Source organism: Ahaetulla prasina, chromosome 1 (assembly GCF_028640845.1).
Source record: "Ahaetulla prasina isolate Xishuangbanna chromosome 1, ASM2864084v1, whole genome shotgun sequence".
Lineage (NCBI taxonomy): Eukaryota > Metazoa > Chordata > Lepidosauria > Squamata > Colubridae > Ahaetulla > Ahaetulla prasina.
In genome coordinates this window covers 24,280,249-24,294,783 of record NC_080539.1, presented here as the reverse complement: position 1 = coordinate 24,294,783, position 14,535 = coordinate 24,280,249, and the positions used below count along the sequence as shown (strand labels likewise).

Sequence of the window (14,535 nt, the reverse complement as noted above, 5' to 3'; positions counted from 1 at the left end):
CCTTAGCATTTGTGAAAAAACAACAACAGTGATGCATTGTTGCAGCCCAGTCATTTGAAAGTATGCTTACCTGCCCAGGGCAAAGTCAGTTAAACTGGAATGATAAAAAGTAGTTAGGGAAAGATATAAGGGGGAGGGGGGGGTGGGGGTAGAGCAAGGTAAAGAGCTCATCATAGGAAGACATACCACAAATAGCATGTTTAGTAGAACTGTCTCAAAAATATATTTTAAATATGGAGTTCTTGATGTTCTTTTTAATTTGGTTATTTGTTTATAGAGATTTTGTTATCCATGTTATCCATCATTAATGCAAGGGAGGATGGGGTTTCTTCAGTTTAGCTGAACAAGAACGGAGCTGCTGATCCAGTTCTACATAGAAATTATTGAGTCTGACATCTGCACCTCTATAACTGTCTGGTTTGGTTCTGCAACCCAACAAGACAGACACAGACTTCAGAGGATAATTAGAACTGCAGAAAAAACAGTTGCTACCAACCTGCCTTCCATTGAGGACCTGTATACTGCACGAGTCAAAAAGAGGGCTGTGAAAATATTTACAGACCCCTCACATCCTGGACATAAACTTTTCAACTCCTACCCTCAAAATGATGCTATAGAGCACTGCACACCAGAACAACTAGACACAAGAACAGTTTTTTTCCCGAATGCCATCACTCTGCTAAACAAATAATTCCCTCAACACTGTCAAACTGTTTACTAAATCTGCACTACTATTAATCTTCTCATCGTTCCCACCACCCATCTCCTTCCACTTATGACTGTATGACTGTAACTTTGTTGCTTGTATCCTTACAATTTATATTGATATTGTTTCCTGATTGCTTATTTTTACCCTATGACTATCATTAAGCGTTGTACCTTATGATTCTTGATGAATGTTATTCATTAGAACAATTAATAAGTGGAACGACTTGCCTGCAGAAGTTGTGAACGCTCCAACACTGGAAATTTTTAAGAAAATGTTGGATAACCATCTGTTTGAGATGGTGTAGGGTTTCCTGCCTGGGCAGGGGGTTGGACTAGAAGGCCTCCAAGGTCCCTTCTAACTCTGTTGTTGTTGTTGTTGTTATTATTATTTTCTTTTATGTACACTGAGAGCATATGCACCAAGACAAATTCCTTGTGTGTCCAATCACTCTTGGCCAATAAAAAATTCTATTTTTTTATTTTTATTTACTGTAAATTGCCCTGCCAGTTTTGGTGGGGCTGTGATTTTCTCCGTAATAGTTCTTTGATTAGGGTATTGTTTTCTGTTTGATTGTTAATCCCTACTTATCTGGGTGTTGGCTGCTAGAGTAGGTGTGTTCTGAATTTTGTTTCTTTTTTAGCTTTTTTTTATTGTCATTTTTGAATGGTGTGTAAATATGGTTTATTTCTATAGGGTATTGATGGCTGACTTGTCTGAATGTCAAGTTTCCAGGAAATCCGTAGTATTTTTAAATTTAGCTCGGTCTAGGATACACAGTTTCCAGTTAAAAACTACAGTAGAGTCTGTCCATGAGTTGTGAGATTTCTGAGACACACATTTTTATTGTCTCAGTTGCTAGTTGGTGTACGTGGATGTGCTTCACTATTCTGCTTGTCTATCTTACACAATGACTGCTACAATCCTTATACTGTATGTTGATGATTCCTATTTTTTTCTTCTTGAGTTACTGTGTCTTAGGTTTAAGATGTTTTAGATGGTTTGCTGTACTGATCTCATGCGGTTGTAATAGTCTGGTGGTTGTTTCTGAGTTGTTTTTGATGTAGGGCAGTGTCATCCTTTTCATGGCTTTTCTCGGCTGTGCTGGGCTAAGTGGTCAGGCACTTCTTGATAAAGTTGTATGGGTATCCATTTTGTTGGGTGTTGTATATACATTTTGTTTCTTTTTTCTGGTGTTCTGGGTTGCTGCAATGAATTTGTACTACTCATTCCCTCTGGAATGAGCTTCCCCCAGGACTTCGACAACTTCCTGACCTCCGGACCTTTCGCCGCGAGCTGAAGACGTATCTATTCTTCTGAGCAGGACTGGCTTAAATAGGGTTTTTAAATATGGATTTTATTGGGGTTTATTTTATATTTTGTATTGTATTTTAAATTTTAGGCCATATTGAATAAGTTTTTTTAAAGAGTGTTTTTATTGCAATATATTGTATTATTTTATCTGCCTGTTCACCACCCTGAGTTCTTCAGGAGAAGGGCGGTATAAAAATTAAATTATTATTATTATTATTATTATTATTATTATTATTATTATTATTATTATTATTATTATTGTTATTGTTATTGTTATTGTTATTGTTATTGTTATTGTTGTTGTTGTTGTTGTTGTTGTTGTTGTTGTTGTTGTTGTTGTTGTAATACAGATAATCGAGTTACAACCACAACTGACCTCAACATATATGTTGCTAAGCAAAACATTTGTTAAAGTGAGTTTGTCCCATTTTAAAACTTTTCTTACAGCGGCGCAGTGGTTAGAGTGAAGTACTGCAGGCTACTTCTGCTGACTGCCAGCTGCCTGCAATTTGGCAGTTCAAATCTCACCAGGCTCAAGGTTGACACAGCCTTCCATCCTTCCGAGGTCGGTAAAATGAGGACCCAGATTGTTGGGGACAATAGGCTGACTCTGTAAAACCACTTAGAGAGAGGGCTATAAAGCACTGTGAAATGGTATATAAGTCTAAGTGCTATTGCTTAAGTGAATCACCAGTTGTTAAATTAGTAACATGGTTGTTAAGTGAATCTGGTTTCCCCAGTGACTTTGCTTGTCGGAAGGTCGCAAAAGGGGATCACATGACCCTGGGACACTGCAACCGTTGTAAATTGGTTTACCATTATCGAATCCATTATCGAGCATCCGAATGTAAATCCCATGACCGTGGGGATGCTGCAACAGTCATGTGAGAAATGGTCATGTCACTTTTTTCAGTGCCATTGTAACTTCACACGGTCACTAAGTGAACTGTTGTAAGTCGAGGACTACCTGTATGTTTAGAGATTGTGATTTTAAATAGATGGCATTCCATAACTTTGGGATTTCCAATATGCAGAAATGAAAGCAATTCTTCTGAGTGTTTATCTTGCTTGGTTGCAAGATCCACTAGTTTGCACTGCATTCCCACATCAAAGCCATTGATGCAGTGTGGCAAAGTGCTTGCTCTCGCTCTTGAACTGGCTTCTTACACAGCTTGTTGTTGTTTTAGGGGTTAAGAGGAAGTAATAGGCCAAAGGTCACCCAGTTGTCTTACGTGCCTGAGAACTAGAACAGATTTAGCACCTTAAATATCATACCACATTGCCTGTCAAAGGAATACAGTGACTTTTAGATATGCAGGTCCCAAACTGTTCAGGGCTTTTAAAGATTAAGTCCACTTTGAATTAGCTTTTGAAGTACAGTGGATGCCCTTCCGATTGGCAGATCACAATACATAGCTTTTTTTTTTTACCATCTGGATGGTCTATGTTATTAGGCAGCAACTGAGGCAAGACATCAGTGAGAGTAGTGATGTAGTCTTTTCCACTATCAGTTTCATTCAGTAAAATTTTTAAATTAATTGGAAAAGGAGAAAAAAAATCTTCCTGGTCATAAAAATACAAGGAATTCCAATTCCAGCATCAGTTATTTAAAGAATGAGGAGTGGCAACTGAGTAGCACCCAATGGCAGCTGATATACTGTCTGGAGCCAGATGAAAGCTCCATGCTCAGCAAGCCAGAGGCATGAATCACACTTGACAAGTCACTGTGAAGCTTTTAAAAGGATGGACCATCAGTCCAATCAAGAGGCAAGCTATTTTCCTGATCATGACCGCTACTGTCTAGACAAGGCAGCCTTGAGTGGACAAACGCATCGATCCTTGTCTGTACATGCATTCCCAGGTTTGGTAAAATGGTTAGTCCACTGTACCTGCAATGCAGCCACAGTTCTTCTAATCCAACCCCCTGCTCATGCAGGAGACTCTTACCATTTCAGACAAATGGTCACCCAAACTCTTCTTAAAAATCTCCAATGTTGAAGCATTCACAATTTCTGAAGGCAAGTCATTCCACTGATTGTTCTGTCAGGAAATTTCTTCTTAGTTCTAGGTTGGTTCTCTCCTGGATTAATTTCCATCCACTGCTTCTTGTCCTGCCTTCAGATGCAACTTCTGTGAGTGCCTGTGGAGCTTCTCAGTCATCCAGGTCATGGTTGTCTCAAAGGTGCCTTTCCAAAAGGCAACTGTACTGTTGTTTTCCTTGAAGAAGACTCTTCTCATCCAAGAAGTCCATGAACTGGAACAGCTTTGTGAAGTGGAAGAAGCAGAATGTCTTCAAGGAAAACACGTAGTCCATTTACCTTTTGAAAAAGCACCTATGAGACAAACTTCTGTGAAACATCAATTCAGTGTATTTTCTATCTTTTTCTGTGATTGTCAGTGATCATGGATTAAGGATCTATTTAAATCAGCTTTCTCTTTCCACAGAGGCCAATCAAATAACATAAAAATAATTTTCATTTCTTCATTTCATTTCTTCAGTGCCAACCACTGAATGTTGGTGTTCAGAGATAATCTTTGAATATGGAAACTCCATTTTACAATGAGTTAATTCAGTGTAGTGGTTAAAGCTAGAAACCAGAACACTTAGTTGTAGTTCTCCCTCCGGCATAAAGTCAGCTGAGTGACCTTGGGCCAGACACACACTTAGTCCTAGAAAGAAGGCAATGGCAAATCACTCCTGAAAACTTGCCAAGAAAACTTCAGGGGCTTATCCAGCCAGTCACCAAGAGTCAGTACAGGTAGCCTTCGACTTAGTGACCAGAGTTACAATGGTGCTGAAAAAAGTGACTTATGACCATTTTTCAGTTACAACCTTTGTAGCATCCCCATGATTATGCAACCAAAATTCTGATGCTTGGCAATTGGTTCATATTTATGATCATTGCTGTGTCCCAAGATCATGTGATCATCTTTTGCAACCTTTTGACAAGCAAAGTCAATGGGGAAGCCAGATTCACTTAACAACTGGGTTATTAACTTATCAACTGCAGTGATTCACTTAACAACTGTGGCAAGAAAGGTCGTAAAATGGGGCAAAACTCCATTAACAAATGTCTCACGTTAACTGAAATTTTGGGCTCAATTGCGGTTGTCAGTTGAGGACTACCTGTATTGACTCAAAGGCACATGTGCACACCATCCTGTGCACCCATTAATAATTCAGATATGGGTTGGATGCATGTCACTCGCCTCTCCAAAATTATTTTAATTTTTAAAAATGTAACGATTACCAAAATATTTTGGCCAAGGTCAGCATGATTTCCTGATATCTGGTGAACATTTCAGTTTTTATTTAAAATTCTAAAAAAAAAAAAATGTCCATGCAACCCAAAACTGAAGTTTTCCCCTGAAGATGGCGGACCCAGTTTAAAGTATATTTTATACATTTATATACGCATGTGCATGCATACCTAAATTAAAAAAAACTTGTTTGCCCTGAATCTACTGCCAATAACCTTTATTGAAGGATGATCAAATTCTCCTAAAAGGAGAAAATTTTCACTCTCTACCAGTACTCCACTTAGTATGATTTTACAAGCTTTTGTTTTATTCATCCATCATTCCCCTTAGACCAATATTCCCTTAATGCAGGTTTTCCTTATACATATGATCCTTCCTATGTACCCCTTTCCAATAATCTCAAAGGTCTGTTCTATATAGCCTCTTTAAAATAACAGTACGTTTCAAATATGGCATCAGATCCTAATCTGTGTAGCACACGAATGTCAAACTCACGGCGTCATGTTGCCATCATGTGACAGATCATGACCTTTTTTCCCTTTGCAGAGCTGTGGTGGGTATGGCCTGCATGTGATGCCTCTGGCCCGCAGACTGCCACCCTAACAACCCTGGTGTAGCAGAATGGTTTATTGTCAATCTCTTTTACACAATTCCAAAACTGCAATTGGTCTCCTTTTCCTTTTCAATTCCACGTTATTGAGAATCCTTCATAGAAATGAACAATCCTCATTCATTTGATTTTTTTGATGAAAGCAAAGAGCACCACCTACAGCTCAGTTTCCAAAGCTGCCTGAAGAATTCTGGGAGCTGAAGTCCACAAGTCTTAAAGTTGCCAGGGTGGGAGATCCCTGTCCTACAGGACAATCCCAACTACTTGTCATGAACCACCCATATGGAACATCCAGGTATTGAAACCTATTGACAATTTCCAGCATTCTGAATGCTGCAGCTTGTAAATGATCACAAATCAGGACTTTTCAAAACTCGGCAGTTTCGTTTTCGTGAAAGAATGAAAAAAAAATGTAGGGATTAACTTTGCATTGGCTATCAGGATGGGACTAAAAACTATAAACAATTGGAATAGATACCAACAATGACTCCCCATCAAATACAGATTTAGAAGAATCTGCCAATTAAGTGGCAGAAACATTTTGATAGTGGATAGTATCAGTTCAAGCTTGATGGCCACGCCCCTTTTCATTCTAGATGCAAGTGGATAAGGGTATTCAATGATGGGAAGTATGCTCAGAGAGCTGCTTACATTAATTAGCTTATGGTGCTCCATTTGAGCCTTAACCAAAATAAACCCACAAATGTTGCATTCTCATCCAGGAGATCTGCTGAATGCATCAATTTTCCGCTTGCACAGGTACAGATGGAGACACCTAAATCGTAAACCTTGGGAGCCATTCAAGACTGCTTCCTTTCAATTTTAAATGTTCAGAGAAACATAAAAATATAAGACCGAAAATCAAATTCTGTGATTACTGCCATGAGTGTATACAATCATGTTTTTAAAAATACCAAAGCATTGTTTCTGTTTATTTCTCAATAATCTCGATTTTCAATTCAGTGCAGTTTTTTTCTCTCTCTCCAAAATATACTTATTTGTACAAAAATACACAAGATTCCTTTTGGTAGATAGGTGCCCATATAAAAAATGTAAGGTTAGACAGACAGAAAACAGACAGAGACAACATTAGCTTGTGTGGATGTGGACAATACCCATTAAAATTCTCATGCTCAAAAAGATTTCCAATAAATCTTGGCTACTCCTCTTCTCAGCTAACAAATTTGTTAGTATATGCCAATCTGAGTAATTGAGATCTACAGAACACGAATGGTTTCATTCCAAAACTGTTCACATTTTAGAACAATCCAGATCACCATTTAACCACTGTACACAAGGGTACCACCGAGTTGAAATACAGAAAAATAAATTTATTGAAATAACAATGGCTAAAAGCAGTCAAGCATGTCACAAATAAACAATCAGCTTTTATTTTATTTTTTGTATTATAAAACATGTCAAATTTTTGGCAAATATTTTACAATTTTACTCCATCCTTATTTTAAGAGCCTGTGAACAAGTGTAGTTGGTAGCTGGGGGAAAATGGGGGAATGTTGGAAATAGAAAGATGAAATTTTAATGGACTTGCTAAAAAAAAAAAAAGGAAAGGGGGAAAAAAACCCGGGGAAAGAGTATCCCAGTCCCTCCCACCAAATTAAAAATCCAGTTTTTACATTTAATTCCACTATCCAAGAGACCATGGGATAAAAGCAGCAGGCGAAACTCAGCAATGCTGCTGTGAAAAGCCATCAGAAAGAGGAAGGGGACATTCTCTGCTTTTTTTTTTTTTTTAGTAGGGTCTGTTACGTTGATCACTTCTGAAGTCGTTTCTGGAAAAGAGGAAAACAATAGTCAATTCTCGCCCTTAACTTCCTTGTAGCTTATACAAAGTGGATAAAGCTAGTTGCTGCCAAGTGATTCCTAATAAGGATGTCGGTATCGGTCACAAGGAACCAGACATGGAGTCAAACCATCAAGAGGTAAAGGGAAGAGAGAAACCAGGTCTAGTTGAAAGTCCTGTTCTTCCAAAGAGCTTTCTGGTTTTCAACTTTGCCCCTAAATAAACTCAGAATAGCGTACCTGGAAGCATTACAACAACCAGCAATGCCAATAAGATATAGTCAGAAGTTTAAATCAGCTCTTAATTCTTCCTTTCCTATTTAAAGCAGCCATTGTTGTGTTTTTTTAGGATTACCCAACAGATCCAAACTTCATAACCGAATATCATCCTAACTAAATGCTTTAGCATATCTCAAAAGTTCTCCAAGTTCTGGATTATCTGCATAGGAAGATCCATAAACAGAGCTGCACTTACATCTATCTGTTCCACCAACAAATTCCAATGTAGCTTAATAGTCATGACTTTTAAGTAACACAGAGGGGCATATTGGGGGTCCTTTCAGCCGTGAGGCAAGACCCAGGAACAGAGTCTTTTCTGTGGTGGCACCAATCCTGTGGAATATTATCCCTAAAAAGCGGATTAGTCCTGACTCTGCTGGCTTTTTGTAAGGGCCAGAAGACATGGTTTTGCCAAAGGCATAGAGTTGTGGAGCGGGTATAATGCCCATATTGATTGTTTTAATGATAGGATTAGATGCTATGATTTATAGGTATTTTATTATGTTTTATAAGTACACCTTGATTTATGACCACAATTGAGTTAAGAATTTATGTTACTGAGAAATTTGTTTAAGTGATTTTGTCCCATTTTACGACTTTGCTTGCCACATTTTTCAAGTGAATCACTACAGTTATTAAATTAGTAATATGGTTGTTAAGTGAATCTGACATCCCCATTGACTTTGCTTGTCAGGTCACAAAAGATGGTCACATGACCCTGGGACACTGCAACCGTCATAAATACGAATCAGTTATCAAGCATCCAAGTGTAAATCACGTGACCATGGGGATGCTGTAACAGTCACAAGTGTGAAAAATGGTCATAAATCACTTTTTTCAGTGGCATTTTAACTTTTAACGGTCCCTAAAATGAACTGTGGCAAATAAATCAAACAGGAAATTGTTAGCAATAGCTAAACAGAAAAGTATGGAACTTCCTTAACAAACTGCTAAGAGCTGGATTTATTAGAATGCAAAGACAGTTTATTAGTGGGGTAGACACCATGTGGCTTGATACTTTCACTTTGTCAAAGCTTAGCTGTGCCTGGATGGGAATTTATATTGAAGAACAGCAGGAAGTAAATAAAATAAAACCATGAACTAAAAATAAGTCTTTGAGGAATTTACAATAAACCCAGACAACTAGTGCTTATCTACCCTGAGGATTTAAGGCTTCAGACAAAGGTGCAACTGGCCATTAATGGTTCAGGAGCAACCCATCCATTATTCCCAGAAGCTAAATCAGCCAACACAAATCCCCACTTTTTATCCTCTTGACTATCCTATGCAGCAGATTACCCCAATGGAACGAACTGTCCAATGAATTTCAGGAAACCAGCTCACTTCTACCACTACCCCATTCTGTCTTATGACAGAAGCATATTTTATCCCAAATGTTTCCGGTGTGGCTAAAACCAGAAGTGCAATCAACCACTCCCAGAAAATCTGGCCCTGGTTTCCTTATGAATCACTCTTTTGAGACTGTTTCCTGATAGGTAGCTTGGCATTCTAGAATGGACCAGGCAGCTTTCATTGCGGGTGGTCTCTGGAGGCCTCCCAACATTCTCTATTGCTGAACTTCAACATATCTGCCAATTCTCTCAATTTCTCATTTGGAGAAAAAACACACTTCTGTAGTTCTGTAAAAATTCAGTACCAACCTTCCTCCCATTTTGCCACCAAAGCCACCGCCCCGGCCACCACGGCCTCTGAACCCCCGATCACCTCCAAAACCACCTCTGCCACGGAAATCTGCAAAGAAGGAAGACAAAACAAGAAATTCCGAATGTCACTCCAGCCAACAACATTTCCCCATTTTTGAATGGTGGAGTTTTCACACACCTCCTCCAGAGGGACGCCCATCATCCGGTCTGGGCTCATTACACTGATTGCAGGAATTCCGGCGAGCAAAGTTCATATTTCCACAGCTCCTGAAAAAGACAGGAAACACCTCTCAGTAATTGCTAAGAGGCGAAGATTGAAAGTAAGGGCTATATAATCAATACATTTTATATAGGTAGTCCTCGACTTAAGACCACCATTGAGCCCAACATTTCTGTTGCTAAGCGATACAGTTAAGATAGAGATAGGTAGATAGATGATAGATAGATGATAGATAGAGAGATGATAGAGATATCAGAGAGAGAGGGAGAGACAGACATACAAACAGCCGAGAGAGAGAGCCGTTAGATAGATAGATAGATAGATAGATAGATAGATAGATAGATAGATAGATAGATAGATAGATAGATAGATAGATAGAATTTTGCTCCATTTTATGACCTTTCTTGCCGTAGAAATCACTGCAGTAGTTAAATCAGTAACATGGTTGATAAGTGAACTTGGCTTTCCCATTCACCCTGCTAAAGTCAGAAAGTTGTGAACACTGCAACCATCATAAATATGTCAGTTGCCAAACATTTGAATTTTGATCACGCGACCATGCAATGGATGTTAAGTGTGAAAAATGGTGATAAGTCACTTTTTTTAGTGCCACAGTAACTTCGAACAGTCACTGAATTAACTATATAGGATTACCTGTAACATTGATTTTTGCCTCATCTTATTAGACTCCAATTCTCATTAAGCTATAATAGTATTGTAATAACTCTACATGGGGCTCCCCTTGAGGTGCACCCGGAGACTTCAGTTAGTTCAGAATGCAGCCGCGCGGGTGATAGAGGGAGCCACTCGTGGCTCCCATATAACACCGATCCTGCGCAGGCTGCACTGGCTACCTGTGGTTTTCCGAGTGCACTTCAAGGTGTTGGTTACCACCTTTAAAGCGCTCCATGGCATAGGACCGGGATATCTTCGGGACTGCCTTCTGTTACCACATGCCTCCCACCGACCGGTACGCTCTCATAGAGAGGGCCTCCTCAGGGTGCCGTCAGCCAGACAGTGCAGGCTGGCGACCCCAGGGGGAGAGCCTTCTCTGTGGGGGCACCTACCCTCTGGAATGAGCTTCCCCCAGGACTTCGACAACTTCCAGACCTCCGGACCTTTCGCCGCGAGCTTAAAACATATCTATTCTTTCGAGCAGGACTGGCTTAATAGGGTTTTAAATATGGATTTTATTGGGGTTTATTTTATATTTTGTATTGTATTTTAAATTTAGGCTATTGGAATAAGTTTTTTAAATATTGTTTTTACTGAAATGTATCGTTTTTATTTTATCTGCCTGTTCACCGCCCTGAGTCCTCCGGGAGAAGGGCGGTATACAAATTAAATTATTATTATTATTATTATTATTATTATTATTATTATTATTATTATTATTATTATTATTATTATTATTATTATTATTATTATTAACTATTAAGTCCTGATGATGGACATAATTAAACAAAATAAAGGGGGGGAAAGGGCCATTGCCCAATAGCAAGATATTTGAGTTGCCAAATGGTTCTCCGAGTGAAATCTACAACATCTGGCAGAATCTTGCTAACTGGTCTATTATTGAAAGGTTTGCCCAGGGTCAGATCTGTTTAATGCTTGATTGAGAAATCACTAGGGAACCGCAGGACTGCACACCAGAAAATTTGGAGGGAAAAAAATATTTAAAGAGGGCAATGGCAAACTACTTCTATGCTGTTGTCTCAAAAATGGCATGGACTGGTCCATGAGATCAGCAAGAAGGGAGCTCAAACAGATAGAGACTAGCAACCTCTGAGTGAAAGGTCAAACCCTTCTAGTTAAAGATACTAGATTACACTGGCTTCGACCTACACTTTTGAGCAATCCTGAAAAGCTACTGTCTATTAAATGGCAATTTGATGTTCCTTTGGTAGTGCAAATACTTTCCTTGGCTACTGTCAGATTCCCTGTTCTGTTTAAATTATTTAAAACATTCTTTTCACTGGAAAAATAATATTAGAATGCTGCAAAACATCTAGCATCATTTTATTTCCAAGAATGAACTTGGGAATAAAGATCCTTAGGAAATAAAAAGGATGGGCAGTTGCAGCCAAGTGCTTTGTTTGAAATCTTGCACGGAATAAAGATGTAGATAAACCAGATGATTTAAGCAACCACGTTACTTAATATTCTTATGGGTGATCAACCCCCATACCCATAGCAGCCATTTTGTGAACAGAGAAGCCTTTTGTGGCAGCCATTTTGCTGGAATTTTCATGCTACATTTCCAAAATTCCAGCTGTACTTATTGCCCCACATAATCTACTTTTAGACTAACCTAGGCAGTTCTAGGCTACCTCGATATAAGACTGAAAATGACTTACGGGTTAGGACAAACCCAATCACCACTTTTGGGTTCTCCACCTCGGCCCTGGAAACCCGCTCCTCTTCCAAAGCCCCCTCCACGTGAACCTGCAAGCACAATGATATTACAATTAAAGCAAGGAAATGGGTATGTGGCCCTTATGGCAAAGACTCACAATACGCAGGATGAATAACCTCTGACATCAAAACAGGCCAATATGTACCAGCTGTTTGGTCAGGGGTAATCATGAAAACAGGCTGGGCTGAAGTGTCACTCCCAAAACAGAACTGTACCACTGGACTACCATGTAAAATCTGGATCTGTTACTACCTCGGCGTCCACCACCACCTGCTCCACCACCACCTCCTCGCATGAATTCTGGCCGTCTGGTTGCGAAGGAAACCCTGATAACACTGCCATTAAATTCTTTTCCTGTGGAGGGAAAAATAGGGATCAAGAATAAATCTAGTGGCCAACTACAACAAGGAAATGCAATATTTAAACAATGTATCCCAAAAATTACACTTCATACAAAACTGGTAACAATGCAGAGTTCGCTTCTGCTTAGGTCACATTTTATAAGGCGATTTTCCCTAACCTGGTGATCCATCTAATGCAGGGATCTCCAACCTTGGTCCCTTTAAGACTTGTGGACTTCAACTCCCAGAGTCCCTCAGCCAGCAAAACAAAGCTGGCTGAGGAACTCTGGGAGTTGAAGTCCACAAGTCTTAAAGGGACCAAGGTTGGAGACCCCTGATCTAATGGACTGAACTTCAGTGCTGGCCAGGGAAACCGTTTCCCACCCATGCAATCCATTTCCACAGAATCCACCCTAGCTGTAGCAGCAACAGCCTTCATTATGATGTTTTTAACATTTTATCTGTATACCACCCAGAGTCCCTCGGTGAAGGAGAGGAGTGGTTTACAAAAATAACAAATAAATAAATTTGGCTTAACGATTTTAAGATCTTTGCCTATGAGGAGACATTTCGGTGCTCATGATTTAATTGATTGGCAAGCCCTAATGGAGAACCTTACCATCAAACCAGTCAATGGCGGCCTTAGCAGATGGAGGATCATCAAAAGACACTGTTGCTTCTCCCTTTGACTTGCCAGTATCCTTGTCTGTATATAGATTTATCATAAGTTTACCTGTCTTTTTGTTTGTCTGGGAAAAACAGAGAGAAAAAAATATTTTTTTACCATTCATGTAACGATCTAAAAATCTAATAATGGTGAATTCTGCCATGAACAGGAAGATCATTCCTCCAATTCCACCACCCTTTACTGTCCAAAGTCTGTTCCTTCAAAAGATCACCCCCTCTTTCCTGCTGAACTGTACTGCTTGGCACAGCCAGTAGAACACTTATGCAATGCCATCTCTTCCTTCATTTAAATCTTTCCTCAAAGCCCACCTTTCCTATGAAAGTTAATATGAATGGCCCACTGTAGCTCAGTAAAAACAGCTTTCCTTTTTACATTGTCTCCACTTGCCTCTCCTTATTCAGTGATAGCTCATAACCAATTTTCATGCTCCTTGAAGTAAGGATCTGTCCTTACTTCCAGATGTGCTGATGGAATGTATAAACAAACAGAACACTGTGACCTATTTTCCAGCCTCAGCCCTCAAATTTCCTGGGTCATCAACAATTGTCACAATACAGAAAGGAAACAACCTAGAAAATAGCCTACAAAAGTACGGCAAAGACACAATAAGTCAATAGACTTTACAGTTCTCTATTTGGGTAGGATTGTGATCTATGTGTAGTCCTCAGGTTATGACGGCTACTGGGAATGGAATTTCTATCACTAGATCTCCTCCATCCATATATCATCCCCAGTCCCTCTGTGCTCATACCACACCAATCCACCCTACATACCCTCTCTGACCCAGGCCTCTCGCACTCCCTTGCACCCTTCCCTGACCCACACACCTCTTCCACATCCCCAGCACCTGACCCATGCCTCTCTCCACCCTCACACTTCCCCTGTGCATCCATAGCTCCCTCCCCCACCCAGAAGCAGCTACTTAACTTGCTGCTGGCTTAGGACTTTCAACTTCCTGCCAGCTTCTCCAGACTTCGGTTGCCAAAAGCCAGTTGGAGTTGCCTCAGCTAATGATGGAGGAATTAGGTTAACAACGGCAACAGGACTATAGGGATTGCCATTGCTAAGCTATGCGATTGTGCTTTATGACCATATTATTCGGTGATGGAAATCCGGGTCTCAATTGTGTCAAAAGTCGAGGACTACCAGAATACTTTTACAAACCCAGGCCCAACGGAAGAAAGCACTTATACTTTACACTCATCAAGATGGAGAACATGGATAATGGCTGCTTCA

At 39.7% G+C, this 14,535-nt stretch overlaps 1 protein-coding gene across 3 annotated transcripts in view; it reads right to left on the bottom strand.

Moving 5' to 3' along the window:
- Positions 1–7,207: 7,207 nt before the first annotated feature.
- Positions 7,208–14,535, bottom strand: part of TAF15 (TATA-box binding protein associated factor 15) — a 28,945-nt gene continuing 21,617 nt past the window's right edge. For all 3 annotated transcript variants that reach the window (XM_058164446.1, XM_058164445.1, XM_058164447.1), the window contains 6 exons: positions 13,231–13,360; positions 12,523–12,624; positions 12,212–12,299; positions 9,813–9,901; positions 9,632–9,722; positions 7,208–7,681 (listed from right to left, as the gene is read on the bottom strand). In XM_058164446.1, the coding sequence (XP_058020429.1) occupies positions 7,642–7,681; positions 9,632–9,722; positions 9,813–9,901; positions 12,212–12,299; positions 12,523–12,624; positions 13,231–13,360 (540 nt within the window). In that variant the 3' untranslated portion in view covers positions 7,208–7,641. The remainder of the gene's footprint in view (positions 7,682–9,631; positions 9,723–9,812; positions 9,902–12,211; positions 12,300–12,522; positions 12,625–13,230; positions 13,361–14,535) is intronic.